This window comes from Haematobia irritans, chromosome 2 (assembly GCF_050003625.1).
Source record: "Haematobia irritans isolate KBUSLIRL chromosome 2, ASM5000362v1, whole genome shotgun sequence".
In the NCBI taxonomy this organism is placed as follows: domain Eukaryota; kingdom Metazoa; phylum Arthropoda; class Insecta; order Diptera; family Muscidae; genus Haematobia; species Haematobia irritans.
In genome coordinates, this window is record NC_134398.1 from 147,599,500 (window position 1) to 147,615,067 (window position 15,568).

At 33.4% G+C, this 15,568-nt stretch overlaps 2 protein-coding genes across 2 annotated transcripts; one reads left to right on the forward strand and one right to left on the reverse strand.

Annotated features, from left to right (window-relative positions):
- Positions 1–228: 228 nt before the first annotated feature.
- Positions 229–1,013, reverse strand: LOC142225105 (uncharacterized). The gene has a single exon (XM_075294878.1). It carries the CDS (start codon positions 970–972, stop codon positions 229–231), a length of 744 nt encoding a protein of 247 aa, XP_075150993.1. The 5' UTR covers positions 973–1,013.
- A 10,378-nt stretch (positions 1,014–11,391) lies between these two features.
- Positions 11,392–12,822, forward strand: LOC142224199 (uncharacterized). The gene has a single exon (XM_075293981.1). The coding sequence runs from the start codon at positions 11,465–11,467 to the stop codon at positions 12,296–12,298; it is 834 nt and encodes a 277-aa protein (XP_075150096.1). The 5' UTR covers positions 11,392–11,464; the 3' UTR covers positions 12,299–12,822.
- Positions 12,823–15,568: the final 2,746 nt, after the last annotated feature.

Genomic DNA, 15,568 nt, shown 5'->3' on the forward strand with positions numbered 1-15,568 from the left:
ATTTTTTCTGTGTATACATATTTTGAAAATAGAAATTAAATTTTTTAATGCAAGTATGTTAAATAACATAACTTTATTTGAAACTTAAATACATAAGAAAAACTAATTGCAAGTAAATTTTAAAAATTTATTACATAAGAAAAACAAATTTATTTATAATTTCATCCAAAACCCTAATCCATATTAAATATGAGACATTTTTGTTTGATTTTAAAAATCAAATAAAATCTAACAATTTTTAACTTTAAAAGGTGTCCTCTTAATGACTTTATCACGATTCACGTTTATATTAAATGTAATTTTCGTACTATCCGACATTTCCGAATCGTAATCACAATCACTTTCGATTTTATTATTACATTTTGATATTAATTTGCGACGTTTAAATTTTTTACTCTTTTTTCGTTTCGTCTTAGATCTGGCATTCAAGGACAATCGCCCCAATAACTGTACCAATTCTGTGCGATATTTTTCCAGAGAATGTAATTGCCGGTCAAGGGTATCATCCATTTCATCATCACTCAAATAATCCGATTCTGGTTCCAGATATGAGACCTGCTTTATTTGATTGCAACGTATTTGATTGGTGCGTATCAGCTCCTCGGTAAGTGCTAATTTGGCGGCAGCCCATTTGAAAACTTGTCGCGTTTTGAAAGGCATATGTTGTTTATAGGAGAATATGTGAAAATCTATACTTTCTCCAGCCTCTTGGGCCACTTCAATGCTAGTGGTGCTATTCGATAAAGTTTGATCAATATGTGTTGATTGCAATGATGTTTCATTTGGTCCTTCCTGCTCCTCAGGACGTAAATTTTCTTCGTCTTCTTCAAATGTATGGGATCCTTTATCCATGTAATTACCCATTATTTCATAAGGATTCTTGTGTGAGTGATAATTTAAGTAGATCTTCACAGCTTGTCTGTTGACTACTTTATGTTGATAGTCTATAGAAAATTTGCATTTATATGTCATTCCTGTACATGAGCAGCCTTTTATATTCTTAGAATTAACAAAAATTCCTATCATTAGTAGATGATTTGAAATTAGTGGAAAATGTGTATTCTCGGGCTGGCTACTGTGATTATGACGATATTACTTCAGCAGACATAACAACACAAGCGGGTTTTGAAATTTGCCTGGCAAATTTATGAATCTTTTTCTACCTGAGGAACATTGGAAATTCCATAATTCCTCCGCACACCTGGAAATCCCTGAAGTACTCTCCACATAAGAAAATCCTATGAATTGTGGATTTTTAATAAGAAAATAAATCCGTGCTTGTATGGGCAAGATGTTATAGATATGGCTGAGCCATAAAACTCTGATTACCTCGGAAAGACAAATGGAAACCTTTTTTTTTAACATACATGGAAGATCACACGAAATGTTACAAAGTTTGCACTGGTATACCTGTAAAATTAGAAATGACAGCTGTCTCTTTGTTTACAAGCCACCAAAAGCGTTTGGGTCTGTGTGAGCGTGTTTTTAAGAATATTATGAGCGATAGAACTTAATTGGAAAATCACAAGGGGCTAATGTTGGAGCACACAAATTGTTTTTTCTATTTTAATCATGAAATTAATTGATCCAATTATTTTTTTAATTGAAATTTCTTCAATTACGAAATTGATAGTCCCCCATGTTCGAAAATTTGGAATCGCAAGAATTTATTTTTCTTGTAACGTAAAAATAGAGATACTCTCGGACTCAAATACAATTTTAATTTTAACTTCACATTAAAGAGAAATGTATCGTTAAGAAATTATTGCCAAACGAAAATTTTGCGATTCCCAATTTCGGAACATCGGGGACTCCCCCCACAGAGGTGAGTTTCTCTCTTATAACTGAGTGTTGCCCGATTCCACGCGCAGAAAAATATTTGTTGTCTTGAATCACGAAATTAATTGATCCAATTAATTTTTTAATTGAAATGTCTTCAATCACGAAAATGATAGTATCAAACACAGTTTTAATTGGAAATTTAAAAAAAATACTTGATTAAAAAATTAATTGATTTCATTAGCAATTTTCAATTAATTTTTTAATTGATTCAATTTTAAATTGATGTTGAATGCAAAACTCAATTAATTTTTTCATTAAAAACGTAACTATTTTCAATTACTTTCTTATGACTTACGGCCATTTTCATGTATCTCCGTTAAACTTTAACTCCCAGTTAACAGAAAGTAAAATATAAATATCTTCTCTCCGGTTAACTTTAACTGAAAAATGTTTAGCAGTTAAGTTCCTAACTGGCATATGGAATATATAGACATGATGACAGACATGTCCATAGTATGGTTTAAAAGTACGTTAGTTAACGTAGCACTAACGGAGCTTCCTGAAAATGGGGGTTAGTGTTTTTAGTTTGATTAAAAAATTTATTGTTTGAAATAGATTTTTAGTTAAAAATTAAAAAATTTCGATTGCTTTTTTAAGTGACTTAGTCTTCCGAGTTAAATTAAAACTCGATCAATCAACTTTTTAACTTAAAATATTTTGGTGATATTTTTTCTGTGATTACTCAAACACCTCAAAATGAAAGAAATGTTTGGGTATCGCACCATAAATCGTTATTACGATATTGGTAGCGGTGTGAAGTGCTATAGTGGTGGTCCTAAAACTGCAATAAGACATGAAACCATTAGGCGAATGAAGTCTCGAATTTTCGCATTCAAACCATGTCTAAATATCTGAAAATATTCCTTGACTAAAAATTAAAAGGCACATAGAAAAAAATTAATTTTTTATGGGTAAAATGAACTGCCTGGTGCGAAAATTTAACTAATGTGTATTCCATTTTTTTCTTTTTTTTTAGATTTCCATACTGAGTTGTTAAAATAACTGAGTTGTTAAAATAAAATAATGTAAACTTTTGAATTTTAACTACCATTTAAGGAATAAAAGCCTATTTTTGAGAAGTGTAGACAATTTTGCTTCAGTTAGCTCATAACTTATTTGTATGATCATTGATTTTGTTTTCATAAAATTTTGAGGCATACTTGAAATAAAGAAAATTTCATTAGGCTGTGGAAAGTTTCTTTAAAATTAAACAAGTATATACGGCCGTAAGTTCGGCCAGGCCGAAGCTTATGTACCCTCCATCATGGATTGCGTAGAAACTTCTTCTAAACACTGCCATCCAGAATCGAATTACTTAAGTTGCGGTAACGCTTGCCGATGGCAAGGTATCTTAAAACCTCCTAACACCATCTTCCAAATTGTATGTAAGTCCATACGTGGTATATATTAAATCAAAAAAGATCGATCCAATACGTATATAATTCAGTTTGACAAAGTAGACATAAAATTTTGACAAAATTTTCTACAGAATTAAAATTTTAACAAAATTTTCTATAGAAAGAAAATTTTCACAAAATTTTCTATAGAAATAAAAATTTTGACAAAATTTTCTATAGAAAGAAAACTTTGACAAAAATTTCTACAGAAATAAAATTTTAACAAAATTTTCTATAGAAATAAACTTTTGACAAAATTTTCTATAGAAATAAAATCTTGGTAGATTATTTTTGGCTCAAGTGGCAACCATGATTATGAACCGAATAAAATTTGAACAAAATTTTCTATAGAAATAAAATTTTTACAAAATTTTCTATAGAAATAAAATTTTGACAATTATGAAAATTTTATTATGAACGGAACAAAATTTTCTCTAGAAATAAAACTTTGACCAAATTTTCTATAGAAATAAAATTTTGGTAGATTATTTTTGGCTCTAGTAGCAACCATTATTATGAACCGATATGGACCAATTTTTGTGTGATTGGACCAATTTTGGTATGGTTGTTAGCGACCGTATACTAACACCACGTTCCTAATTTGAACCGGATCGGATGAATTTTGCTCCTCCAAGAGGCTCCGGAGGTCAAATCTGGAGAACGTTTTATATGGGGGCTATATATAATTATGGACCGATATGGACCAATTCTGGCACGGTTGTTAAAGATCGTATACTAACACTATGTTCCAAATTACAACCGGATTGGATGAAATTTGCTTCTCTTTGAGGCTCCGCAAGCCAAATCTGGGGATCGGTTTATATGGAGGGCTATATATAATTATAGACCGATGTGGACCAATTTTTGCATGATTGTTAGAGACCATATACCAACACCATGTATCAAATTTCAGCCGGATCGGATGAAATATGTTTCTCTTAGAGGCTCCACAAGCCAAATCTGGGGATCGGTTTATATGGGGGCTATATATAACTAAGGACCGATATGGACCAATTTTTGCATGGTTGTTAGAGACCATATACCAACATCATGTACCAAATTTCAGCCGTATCGGATGAAATTTTCTTCCCTTTGAGGCTCCGCAAGCCAAATCTGGGGATCGGTTTATATGGGGGCTATATATAATTATGGACCGATGTGGACCAATTTTTGCATGGTTGTTGGAGACCATATACCAAAACCATGTACCAAATTTCAGCCGGATCGGATGAAATATGCTTCTGTTAGAGGCTCCACAAGCAAAATCTGAGGGTCCCTTTATATGGGGGCTATACGTAAAAGTGGACCGATATGGCCCATTTTCAATACCATCCGACCTACATCGATAGCAACTACTTGTGCCAAGTTTCAAGTCGACAGACGGACGGACATGTTCAGATCGACTCAGAATTTCACCACGACCCAGAATATATATACTTTATGGGGTCTTAGAGCAATATTTCGATGTGTTACAAACGCAATGACAAAGTTAATATACCCCCATCCTATGGTGGAGGGTATAATAAATATTTTTTGCAATAAAAATAAGTAAAATTAGCATTAGTATAACTAATGATTTTTTCGATGTAGCACTAAGGTTCTAAGTTCGAGTTTAAACTCTAAAATCCATACACCGATCCGTAGTTAAACTAATGCTAAATAAAGCTTATTTTTATTGCAAAAAAAATTATTTGTTTCTAGCTAAATTTTATTATTTTTTCGAAATTTTCCAATGAAATTTTCCTTTTTAATTATGAACTAAACGTGGGTATAAAGTTCAATGACCCTACACATAAGTTCAATATGAACTAAAGCAAAAGAAAATTTTCGTTCGATTCCCAAAAACAAGAATGAAGTACTGTATAGTTAAAATGGTCATGATTTGGCGACCATTGTGGTACCACAGTGGTGAACTTCTTTCTTAACACTAAGTGCTACCCGATCCACAGCTGAAAAACTTTTTGGTGTTCGGCCGAAGCAAGAATCGAACCCACGACTTTGTTTACGCAAGGCTGGCATGCTAACCATTGCACCATTGTGGCTGAGTTGTAGTTAACAACGTTTTGTGGAAATCTCAAAATGTGGAGTTCAATTTTCGCACGAATCAGTTCATTTTACCCATAAAAAATTAAACATAAAAACAGTTTATTTTTTTTTCTGTATAACAAATCTGTGAAAGCACATTTTTGTAATATCTACACGGACGAAAAAGACTGTTTCTCATATGTTTGGATGTAAAAATTATATGTTTGGAACTCAAATTTTTTAAAACAATATTTTTAAATGCAAGCATATAATGTTCATAAACTAGCATAACTTGTTTGGGATGTATGACATAAAATGTTTGTAAATATAATATGCTTAGATGCAAACATATATTAATTTAGAAATAGCCTACAGACATATATGTGTTTAGAGAGAGACCTAGAGAGTATGCTTCAAGTAAAATAATGGAAGTAACCAATTGGCGCCTTAAAAATATATCCACACAAAGAAAATATCATTAAAATTTTTACTACCAGTGATGCCCTTAGGTGAAACATAATATGTTTGAATAATACAAACAATATTTTGTTTGCAGCAATCCTGAAAATATATATGCTTGAAGCAAAATGTGTTTGGGGCATATGTTACAGAAGTGATTTTTTTGAGGGTGTAGCTCCAATTTTTCCCTTCACTATACGAAATATGAAAATATTTACTTATTTTCGTGGTTACTTTCGGGATTTAAATAAATAATAAAGTTTAGTTAAAAGTTTATGTTATAAAAATTAACCTTTATTTTCTTTCCTTTGTACACTCAAAAAAGGGGGCGCAAATGTTCCTTTTTGCAATAATTTTTTGCGAACTTTAACGACGCAAAATTTTACTAAAACATAAAATAGTTCATATTTTCCTGAAATGGGGAATGTTTGCTTAAATTGTTTTAGTCTCTCAAGTCTCTCAAATGAATAAGTAATTTAACAATCCAATTTTTTCTTTAACATATGAAATTTTCTTAAACAACAGAAAAAAATAATAATTTTTAATAAAAGTTATTCAATTTATTTATAACATGTTGTATACCTATTATATACCTATTTTAGTGAAAATTTTCTAAAATAAACCTACATTATCTTTCATGGTGGGGTCACTTTTTTTGAGTGTAGAAATATATAAGAAAGCGGCAAATAATAGCTTTCTTATATATTTTTCTATTATAAAATATTTTGGGATTTGAGCACAATTTTTCAACAATATTTTTGTATTGAAATATTTTTTATATAATTTACAATTAATTATTATTCGAGTTTTATGGACAAAGAAGATTAAAGAACTCAATAGAGTCACTGAAAAGAATATCGCTATACACGACTGACTGTACATGTTTCCGAATTGATTTTTAATTTTAGAAAAATCGAGAAAACAATATGTTTGCGATAAAAAATTTTCTATGTTTCCCATGAACATGTAACGTTGGATCTTCTCCAGGTTTAGAACTGTTATAAGAAAATCCAAAATAATAAACAATCAAGGTCGTATAAAATCAATCAATTTAAATTTTTTGCCAAACTTTTGCCTATATTCCATAGGATTCACCAGAGCATATCTCATGCCTCGCTGCATTCAAGTTACTGCCTGTATTTTCCAAATTTTGCCCCGAGTCTTTTGGTTGCCAAAGTTAAAGTCACTGACTGACTGTAATTATCAATCGATAGAGGAGTTGATGACCTCCGTTTTTTAGGCTAAATGCTTCTGGGATCACCTACGTATTGCACAAATTCTACCTTCTAACTTCAGAAGGATACAAAATTATATAACATATTATCAAAATGGGTAGATGGTACTTTTGTAGTGGGATCAAAGAATTGCACAATTTGAAATACTTAATCTCCCCCATAAAGTATTATACAATAAACGTTTCCCTATATAGAAAAAAGGGATGTTCAATTCACACACACACACATATACGAATGAAAAGCAGTATATACGGTACGGTATGGAAAAGGTATCGTTTAACCTCTAAATATAATATAAAAATTAATGTATATTAAAAAATAACTTATCCTTTCGAAGGGTCTTTGGACTTTGTGGTCATTTAATTATCTACAGTGGGGCTATATATTAACAGGTAATCGCTTAATAAGGAAATATCAACATTACAACTGCCCAGAAAAAGAAGATCCGACAAATATAAAACACTTCATATGGAAACTCATGAAGAATGTTCACAGGGATGTACTTTGCACTTCTGCATTACAAGAAAACAGAGCATCGGGACAACTGTTGGAGTAATCCAGATAGGGCAGATGACAACTCTTTTCGATGGGCGACTTTTTCTTAATGTTTTCGCCAGACCGAAATTACTCCCCCATGTTCCGATATTCGGAATAGGAAATCCCATTAGTTTATTTTTCTTATACTTAAATCGAATTTAAATTTGAACTTCTCATTAAAGGGAATTAAAATATACAGGTTGGCTGATATGTAATGTAACAATCAATTTAGATTATTCGAATTGGTTACATTTGGTATGAATTATAGCCTTCAAACGCCAGACAAATCCATCAAACGCTACACACAAGTGGCTCTGCGGATTGAGCTCCGGAGATTTTGGTGGTCATTGTGCGGTAGATATGAAGCGTAGCTGAATACTACGGCCGGTCCATAACCTTTTGCCCTTGAAATAAAGTTGAGGTGATCAAATTTCTTCTCTGGGTATGGTAACAAAAAAGTCGAACTGGACCAAATCAGAGGAAGAAATATAGTTGATTGAGGAGTACTTTTTCTTTCGCGGTTTTTCTTCCATTCAGCATCGCTTAAATTCAAAAGTTTGGGGGTAGTACATCCCCATGATTACTTTACACTTCTCCAAATAGAGTCGAATTGGATCGACGAATAGAGTCGAATTCGTCGACTGACATAATACTTCGCAGAAACTGTCTGAAAACGACCTCACGGAATGAGCAGACGCGGAATCCATTGGCCTCATGTTATAAATTTCGTGCAGGTTATATCTGATGCGATCATTTAAAACACCTATTGTCCTAAATACTTTGTGAACCTTCTATTGTCGCACTTATAAAAGATCGAAAATGTTTATCACTTTATCGAGTTTCATGGCACATCGAAAACCGACTGTCGATCATGTTGAAACTAGCTGTAGGATTCGAAGAATTCTTCCGCTTCTACAAAATCAAAACTACTTGTCCGATCTGATTGAAATTTCGGCCTTAGCGTCGAGTTCAGAGTAACTGATACGAAGTTTTAGCAAGTTCCACTGTGATATCTTTCAAACCAGAAATAATAGCTTGCGATTCACATTTATTTTATTGACAGTTCATTATATGGTTTACAATACACGAATAGCATATACATTTGAGTTTATTTCAAAAGAAAGATATTCGATATGAAGTTCAAGCGTACTAATACTAATGTTTTGGATGGTATATCACAATCGGCTACTGTTGGAGAGCACAAACATCTCAAAGTGACCATTTGTGATTTTTGTGTATCTCACCATAATTATCTAAATAATACTGGAAGTGTTGCCAAACGTTATGGTGATGACCCGAAAAGTCTAGAGCTGAACTAAATCTACAACAATTTCGTCGGCGTATGTTAGCAATGAAATACTCAAAGATTTGATAATATCTCGTGAATGGAGGTCACGTAAAGCACACTGAACGCTAGACTCGATAAAGGACTAGAAAGGATAAAGAACGAAAATCGAGCGTTACATATAACAGTTTGGCAGATAAGTCCCCGGTCTGACACATAGATGGCGTCGCTGGTATTAAATGCATATTATTTTTATATAGTACCAACCTTCAAATGATTCAATTAGTTTGTAAGATAGAGCGTCTTTTGTGAAGCAACTTTTGTTATTGTGAAAAAAATGGAAAAAAGGAATTTCGTGCTTTGATAAAATTCTGTTTTCTGAAGGGAAAAAATACGGTGGAAGCAAAAACTTGGCTTGGTAATGAGTTTCCGGACTCTGCCCCAGGGAAATCAACAATAATTGATTGGTATGCAAAATTCAAGCGTGGTGAAATGAACACGGAGGACGGTGAACGCGGTGGACGCCCGAAAGAGGTGGTCACCGACGAAAACATCAAAAAAATCCACAAAATGATATTGAATGACCGTAAAATGAAGTTGATCGAGATAGCAGAGGCCTTAAAGATATCAAAGGAACGTGTTGGACATATCATTAATCAATATTTGGATACGCGGAAGCTCTGTGCAAAATGGGTGCCGCGCGAGCTCACATTTGACCAAAAACAACAACGTGCTGATGATTCTGAGCGGTGTTTGCAGGTGTTAACTCGTAATACACCCGAGTTTTTCCGTCGATATGTGACAATGGTACTAAAGTTATCACTGATTTATTTATATATAAATTTAAAGACGTATATATATATATATATATATATATATATATATATATATATATATATATATATATATATATATATATATATATATATATATATATATATATATATATATATATATATATATATATATATATATATATATATATATATATATATATATCGACAGTCGGCTGAGTGGACAGCGACCGGTGAACCGTCTTCGAAGCGTGGAAAGACTCAAAAGTCCGCTGGCAAAGTAATGGTCTCTGTTTTTTGGGATGCGCATGGAATAATTTTTATCGATTATCTTGAGAAGGGAAAAACCATCAATAGTGACAGTTATATGGCGTTATTGGAGCGTTTGAAGGTCGAAATCGCGGCAAAACGGTCCATATGAAGAAGAAAAAAGTGTTGTTCCACCAAGACAACGCACCGTGCCATAAGTCATTGGCAAAAATTCATGAATTGGGCTTCGAATTGCTTCCCCACCCACCGTATTCTCCAGATCTGGCCCCCAGCGACTTTTTCTTGTTCTCAGACCTCAAAAGGATGCTCGCAGGGAAAAAATTTGGCTGCAATGAAGAGGTGATCGCCGAAACTGAGGCCTATTTTGAGGCAAAACCGAAGGAGTACTACCAAAATGGTATCAAAAAATTGGAAGGTCGTTATAATCGTTGTATCGCTCTTGAAGGGAACTATGTTGAATAATAAAAACGAATTTTGACAAAAAAAATGTGTTTTTCTTTGTTAGACCGGGGACTTATCAACCAACCTGTTATATGGGAGCTGTATCTAATTTTGATCCGATTTTTTCGATATTCAATAGCAAATTTCATCAAAATCGGTTAATAATTGCGGCCGGAATTCTGCGAACAACAAATACATGGACGGGCGGACTTCAAGACTTCAGGAGTCGATCGGTATATATTTTATGGGGTCTAAAATTAATATTTCTGGTAGGCACATTGTTTGGTAGATCAAAGTTGATTTTTTATAAAATACTCAATTAAAAATTTAATTGGTTCAACACAATTTTTAATTGAAACATAAATCAATCAAATTAATTGTAACAATTTTTTTTTTAATTGAAACAAATTATTTTTTTAATTTCTATGATTGCAGACATTTCAATTAAAAATTAATTGGATCAATTAATTTCGTGATTGAAGACAAAAAACTATTTTTCTGTGGGTGGAATCAGGCAGCAATCAGTTATAAGAGAGAAGCTCACCACGGTGAATTGGATAGTCTAAGTGAGCTTGAAATAACGGATTGCCATACATACAACTATCCTAAACTAAGGTCGCCTGAAATAATTTTCCATCTATAATGGTATATGTAGCTGTGGTAGGAGATGATCGTTTTCCTATACTTTGTCCCAGCAATCAAAATTTTAATTTTAAAGAGATTAATTATTTTCCTAAGATATCCAATTTCATAAATATGTTCTAACGCCGATTTCTAATCAGATATCCTATCGATATAAGGGCAGGATATGAACAGCTAGCTTAGAACTTTCCCAGTGTGATAAAGAAATCTACTAAATATGAGTTTTACCTGTCAAAAACAATCGTTAATCGTTGGTAATAAACGCAAAAAACTTACCTGTGACAAAAGGTTAACACATTTTGGGATTCTTCGAATACTAAATATTTTCCATTTTTCAGGACAACAATAATGCTAAATTTATTTTACCTGATGACAAATTAAGACCATGGGTCCAGTATAGAGTAACGCCACGTATAAAAAGGTAATGCTTGAATCTTAGCTGTATTAGTTTTAGGCTTGTTTTCTTAGAGAACGCACATTGAAACGCGCGCGATTTTTTCAAAAAAATTTAATATAATAAAATTTTTATAACAAGAAATGAGTGATACAAATGAAATTGTTGTTGTCGATAAAGAAACCATAGATGTATGTGATCCACACGGTTATTATAGCCATCATGGATTCTATGAGAGCAATTTTAAGAGTCCCACAAAACGTTCTTTTCTCAATGAATGCATAAGGCAAATTTATATCCTACATGGCAGTGATATGTCAATGATGGCCATACCAGTGGAATTTAATCGTAGCTATATATGGAACACTTTAAACGCATTAATGGTTCCACAAAAAATGTCTCATCATCAGGCTTCAGTACAAAGGGTTAAACGTCAACTATTTCGTGAACCCAAACAGAAACAGAGGAAATATAAAAAGCCTATGCATAATGTTATAACCGAAACTGAAGCCTTCTACTATAAACATCAACGCAATGAAATCGGCATAAGAAAAATACGTCGCTCATATTTGGATCAAGCCCGTCGCAATATTTATTCAGAGCTTAAACCAAATTTGAAACGTAAACATGAAGAAGAACCTCTACATTTATCCTCTAAGGAAGGTAACTTTCAAATATCACAACAAATCATCAATAAAGTGTGTCGTTATCATGGCAATATGGCACGCCAACAACCCATACGGCAACGATCCTTGGAAGAGCAATTGAAACGAGAACGCAATACGGAAGCATGTCGTCTTAGTCGTCGGGCCAAAAAATTAGAAGAAGTATTGGTCGAACAACAATATCGTGAACGTTTGCAGGCTAATGAGAAAATCCTAGAGGCATCGATACGTTCCATATTATATATGAAAGCATTAATGGGTCTCATGGTAAACGGCGCTTTGCCTCAGGATGAACGTAATCTTTATATTTAAAAAAAAATATAAGTAGCACACTGATTTATCTTTAAGATAAATTAACAAAAAACACTTTATATTAAAAATATAAGGAGTATGTATACTATATTTCGCATGTGATCCTCTAGGAGAGTTTTTTTAGTGTATTGACAACACTACACAAATTGCATTTGAAGCTAAGCTTTTTATATTTAGTTTTTATATAAAAATAGCTTTTAGTTTATAATTGTATAAGAGTTTGTGTGGTAAAAAACAAAATCATAAACTTTATAAAAACATTAATCATATAAAGTTTATTTGATAAATAGAAAATATTCAAAAAAAGAAGAAACGAAATGATCAAATTAACTTCAGAGGTTATGGCTTGAAATCATATTGAATTCAAACGTACATAAAATGTTTTGTGTTTTGTGACTTTTTTATCTAATGTATGTACTTTTTCTCATTTAAGAAAAAAAGTTTTAAATATTTTATAACCAAAAATTATTTAATTTTATATATGACAAGGAAAATATAATTTTATAATTATTTTTAAAAATAAAGAAAACTCTTTCAAATATATTTTGTGTATCTAAATTGTGTGGCCCAGTATGGGAGCCACCGTGGTGGAATGGTTAGCATGCCCGCCTTTGATACAAAGGGCCGTGGGTTTAATCCCTGCTTCGAATCTAAGACCAAAAAAGTTTTTCAACGATGGATTATCCCCTCTCAGTATACACAAAAAAATTCTGATTCAATCACGAAATTTATTGATCCAATTAATTTTTTAATAGAAATGTCTTCAATCACAGAAATGATAGTGTCAATTAAAAAACAAGTAAGGAAAGTCTAAAGTCGGGCGAGGCCGACTATATTATACCCTGCACCACTTTGTAGATCCACATTTTTGATATCATATCAAATCCGTCTAATGTGTTGGGTGCTTTATATAAAAGTTTATGTTCCCATATACATATATTTAAATCTGACCAGATCTGGGCAGAGTTCTAAAATATTTATAAACTTTAAATTTAAGTCGGCTAATGCCCTGCGGTGGAACACAATGTTAACAGGTTGGCTGATAAGTCCCCGGTCTGACACATAGATGGCGTCGCTAGTATTAAATGCATATTATTTTATATAGTACCAACCTTCAAATGATTCGTGTCAAAATTTGACATCTGTAAGTCGATTACTTTGTGAGATAGAGCGTCTTTTGTGAAGCAACTTTTGTTATTGTGAAAAAAATGAAAAAAAAGGAATTTCGTGTTTTGATAAAATACTGTTTTCTGAAGGGGAAAACTACGGTGGAAGCCCAAAATTGGCTTGATAATGAGTTTCCGGACTCTGCCCCAGAGAAATCAACAATAATTGATTGGTATGCAAAATTCAAGCGTGGTGAAATGAGCACGGAGAACGGGGAACGCAGTGGACGCCCGAAAGAGGTGGTTACCGACGAAAACATCAAAAAATCCACAAAATGATTTTGAATGACCGTAAAATGAAGTTGATCGATATAGCAGAGGCCTTAAAGATATCAAAGGAACGTGTTGGTCATATCATTCATCAATATTTGGATATGCGGAAGCTCTGTGCAAAACGAGTGCCGCGCGAGCTAACATTTGACAAAATGTACAACGTGTTGATGATTCTGAGCGGTGTTTGCAGCTGTTAACTCGTAATACACCCGAGTTTTTCCGTTGATATGTGACAATGGATGAAACATGGCTCCATCACTACACTACTCCAATCGACAGTCGGCTGAGTGGACAGCGACCGGTGAACCGTCTCCGAAGCGTGGAAAGTCTCAAAAGTCCGCTGGCAAAGCAATGGCCTCTGTTTTTTGGGGATGCGCATGGAATAATTTTTATCGATTATCTTGAGAAGGGAAAAACCATCAACAGTGACTATTATATGGCGTTATTGGAGCGTTTGAAGGTCGAAATCGCGGCAAAACGGCCCCATATGAAGAAGAAAAAAGTGTTTGTTCCACCAAGACAACGCACCGTACCACAACTCATTGAGAACAATGACAAAAATGCATGAATTGGGCTTCGTATTGCTTCCCCACCCACCGTATTCTCCAGATCTGGCCCCCAGCGACTTTTTCTTGTTCTCAGACCTCAAAAGGCTGCAATGAAGAGGTGATCGCCGAAACTGAGGCCTATTTTGAGGCAAAGCCGAAGGAGTACTACCAAAATGGTATCAAAAAATTGGAAGGTCGTTATAATCGTTGTACCGCTCTTGAAGGGAACTATGTTGAATAATAAAATAAAAAAATGTGTTTTTCTTTGTTAGACTGGGGACTTATCAGTCAACTTGTTAGTAAAAAATATGGGAAACATTTAAATCTGAACCAATTTTGAGGCAACTTCATTTATGTATATATGATTTATCGGTCGATAGATATGTATTAGAAATAAAGGAAAATTTGAGTCACTATTCAAATTTTTTGAATAAGCAGTGGCGATTTTATAAGGGAAATTTTGGTATTTTGGCCATTTTTGCCCAAATCGAAAAAACATATATATGGAAGCTATATCGAAATCTGAACCGATTTCAACCAAATTTGGCACGCATAGCTACAATGCTAATTCTACTCCCTGTGGTCATATGAGTGTAAATCGGGCGAAAGTTATATATGGGAGCTATATCTAAATCTGAACCGATTTCAATAAAATTTCGCACACTTGACTATAGTACCAATTGTACTCCTAGTGCAAAATTTCAAATCGGTATAAAACTCGGGCTTCTGGGACCATTTTAGTCCATATCGGGCGAAAGATATATATGGGAGCTATATCTAAATCTGAACTGATTTCAATAAAATTTGGCACACTTGACTATAGTACTAATTGTTTTTCTTGTGTAAAAATTTAAGCCTATTAGGGTAAAACTGTGGCTTCTGGGGCCATATAAGTCCATATCGGGCGAAAGATACATATATATGGGAGCTATATCTAAATCTGAACCGATTTCTTCCAAAATCAATAGGGTTCTATTCTGAGCCAAAACTCATACTTGTGCCAAATTTGAAGTTGATTGGACTAAAACTGCGACCTAGACTTTGATTACAAAAATGTGTTCACAGACAGACGGACATGGCTATATCGACTCAGGAGCCCACCCTGAGCAATTTTGACAAAGACACCATGTGTCTATCTCGTCTCCTTCTGGGTGTTGCAAACATATGCACTAACTTATAATACCCTGTTCCACAAACATATGCACTAACTTATGATACCCTGTTAATTGATCCAATTAAAAAATTAATTGATGGTATTAATTTTTGGTGATTGTTTTTGTTAC

What these genes read in the sequence shown, in the direction of transcription:
- LOC142225105 (XM_075294878.1), bottom strand. Translation starts at nt 972, where the DNA reads ATGACATATAAATGCAAATTTTCTATAGACTATCAACATAAAGTAGTC.
- LOC142224199 (XM_075293981.1), top strand. Translation starts at nt 11,465, where the DNA reads ATGAGTGATACAAATGAAATTGTTGTTGTCGATAAAGAAACCATAGAT.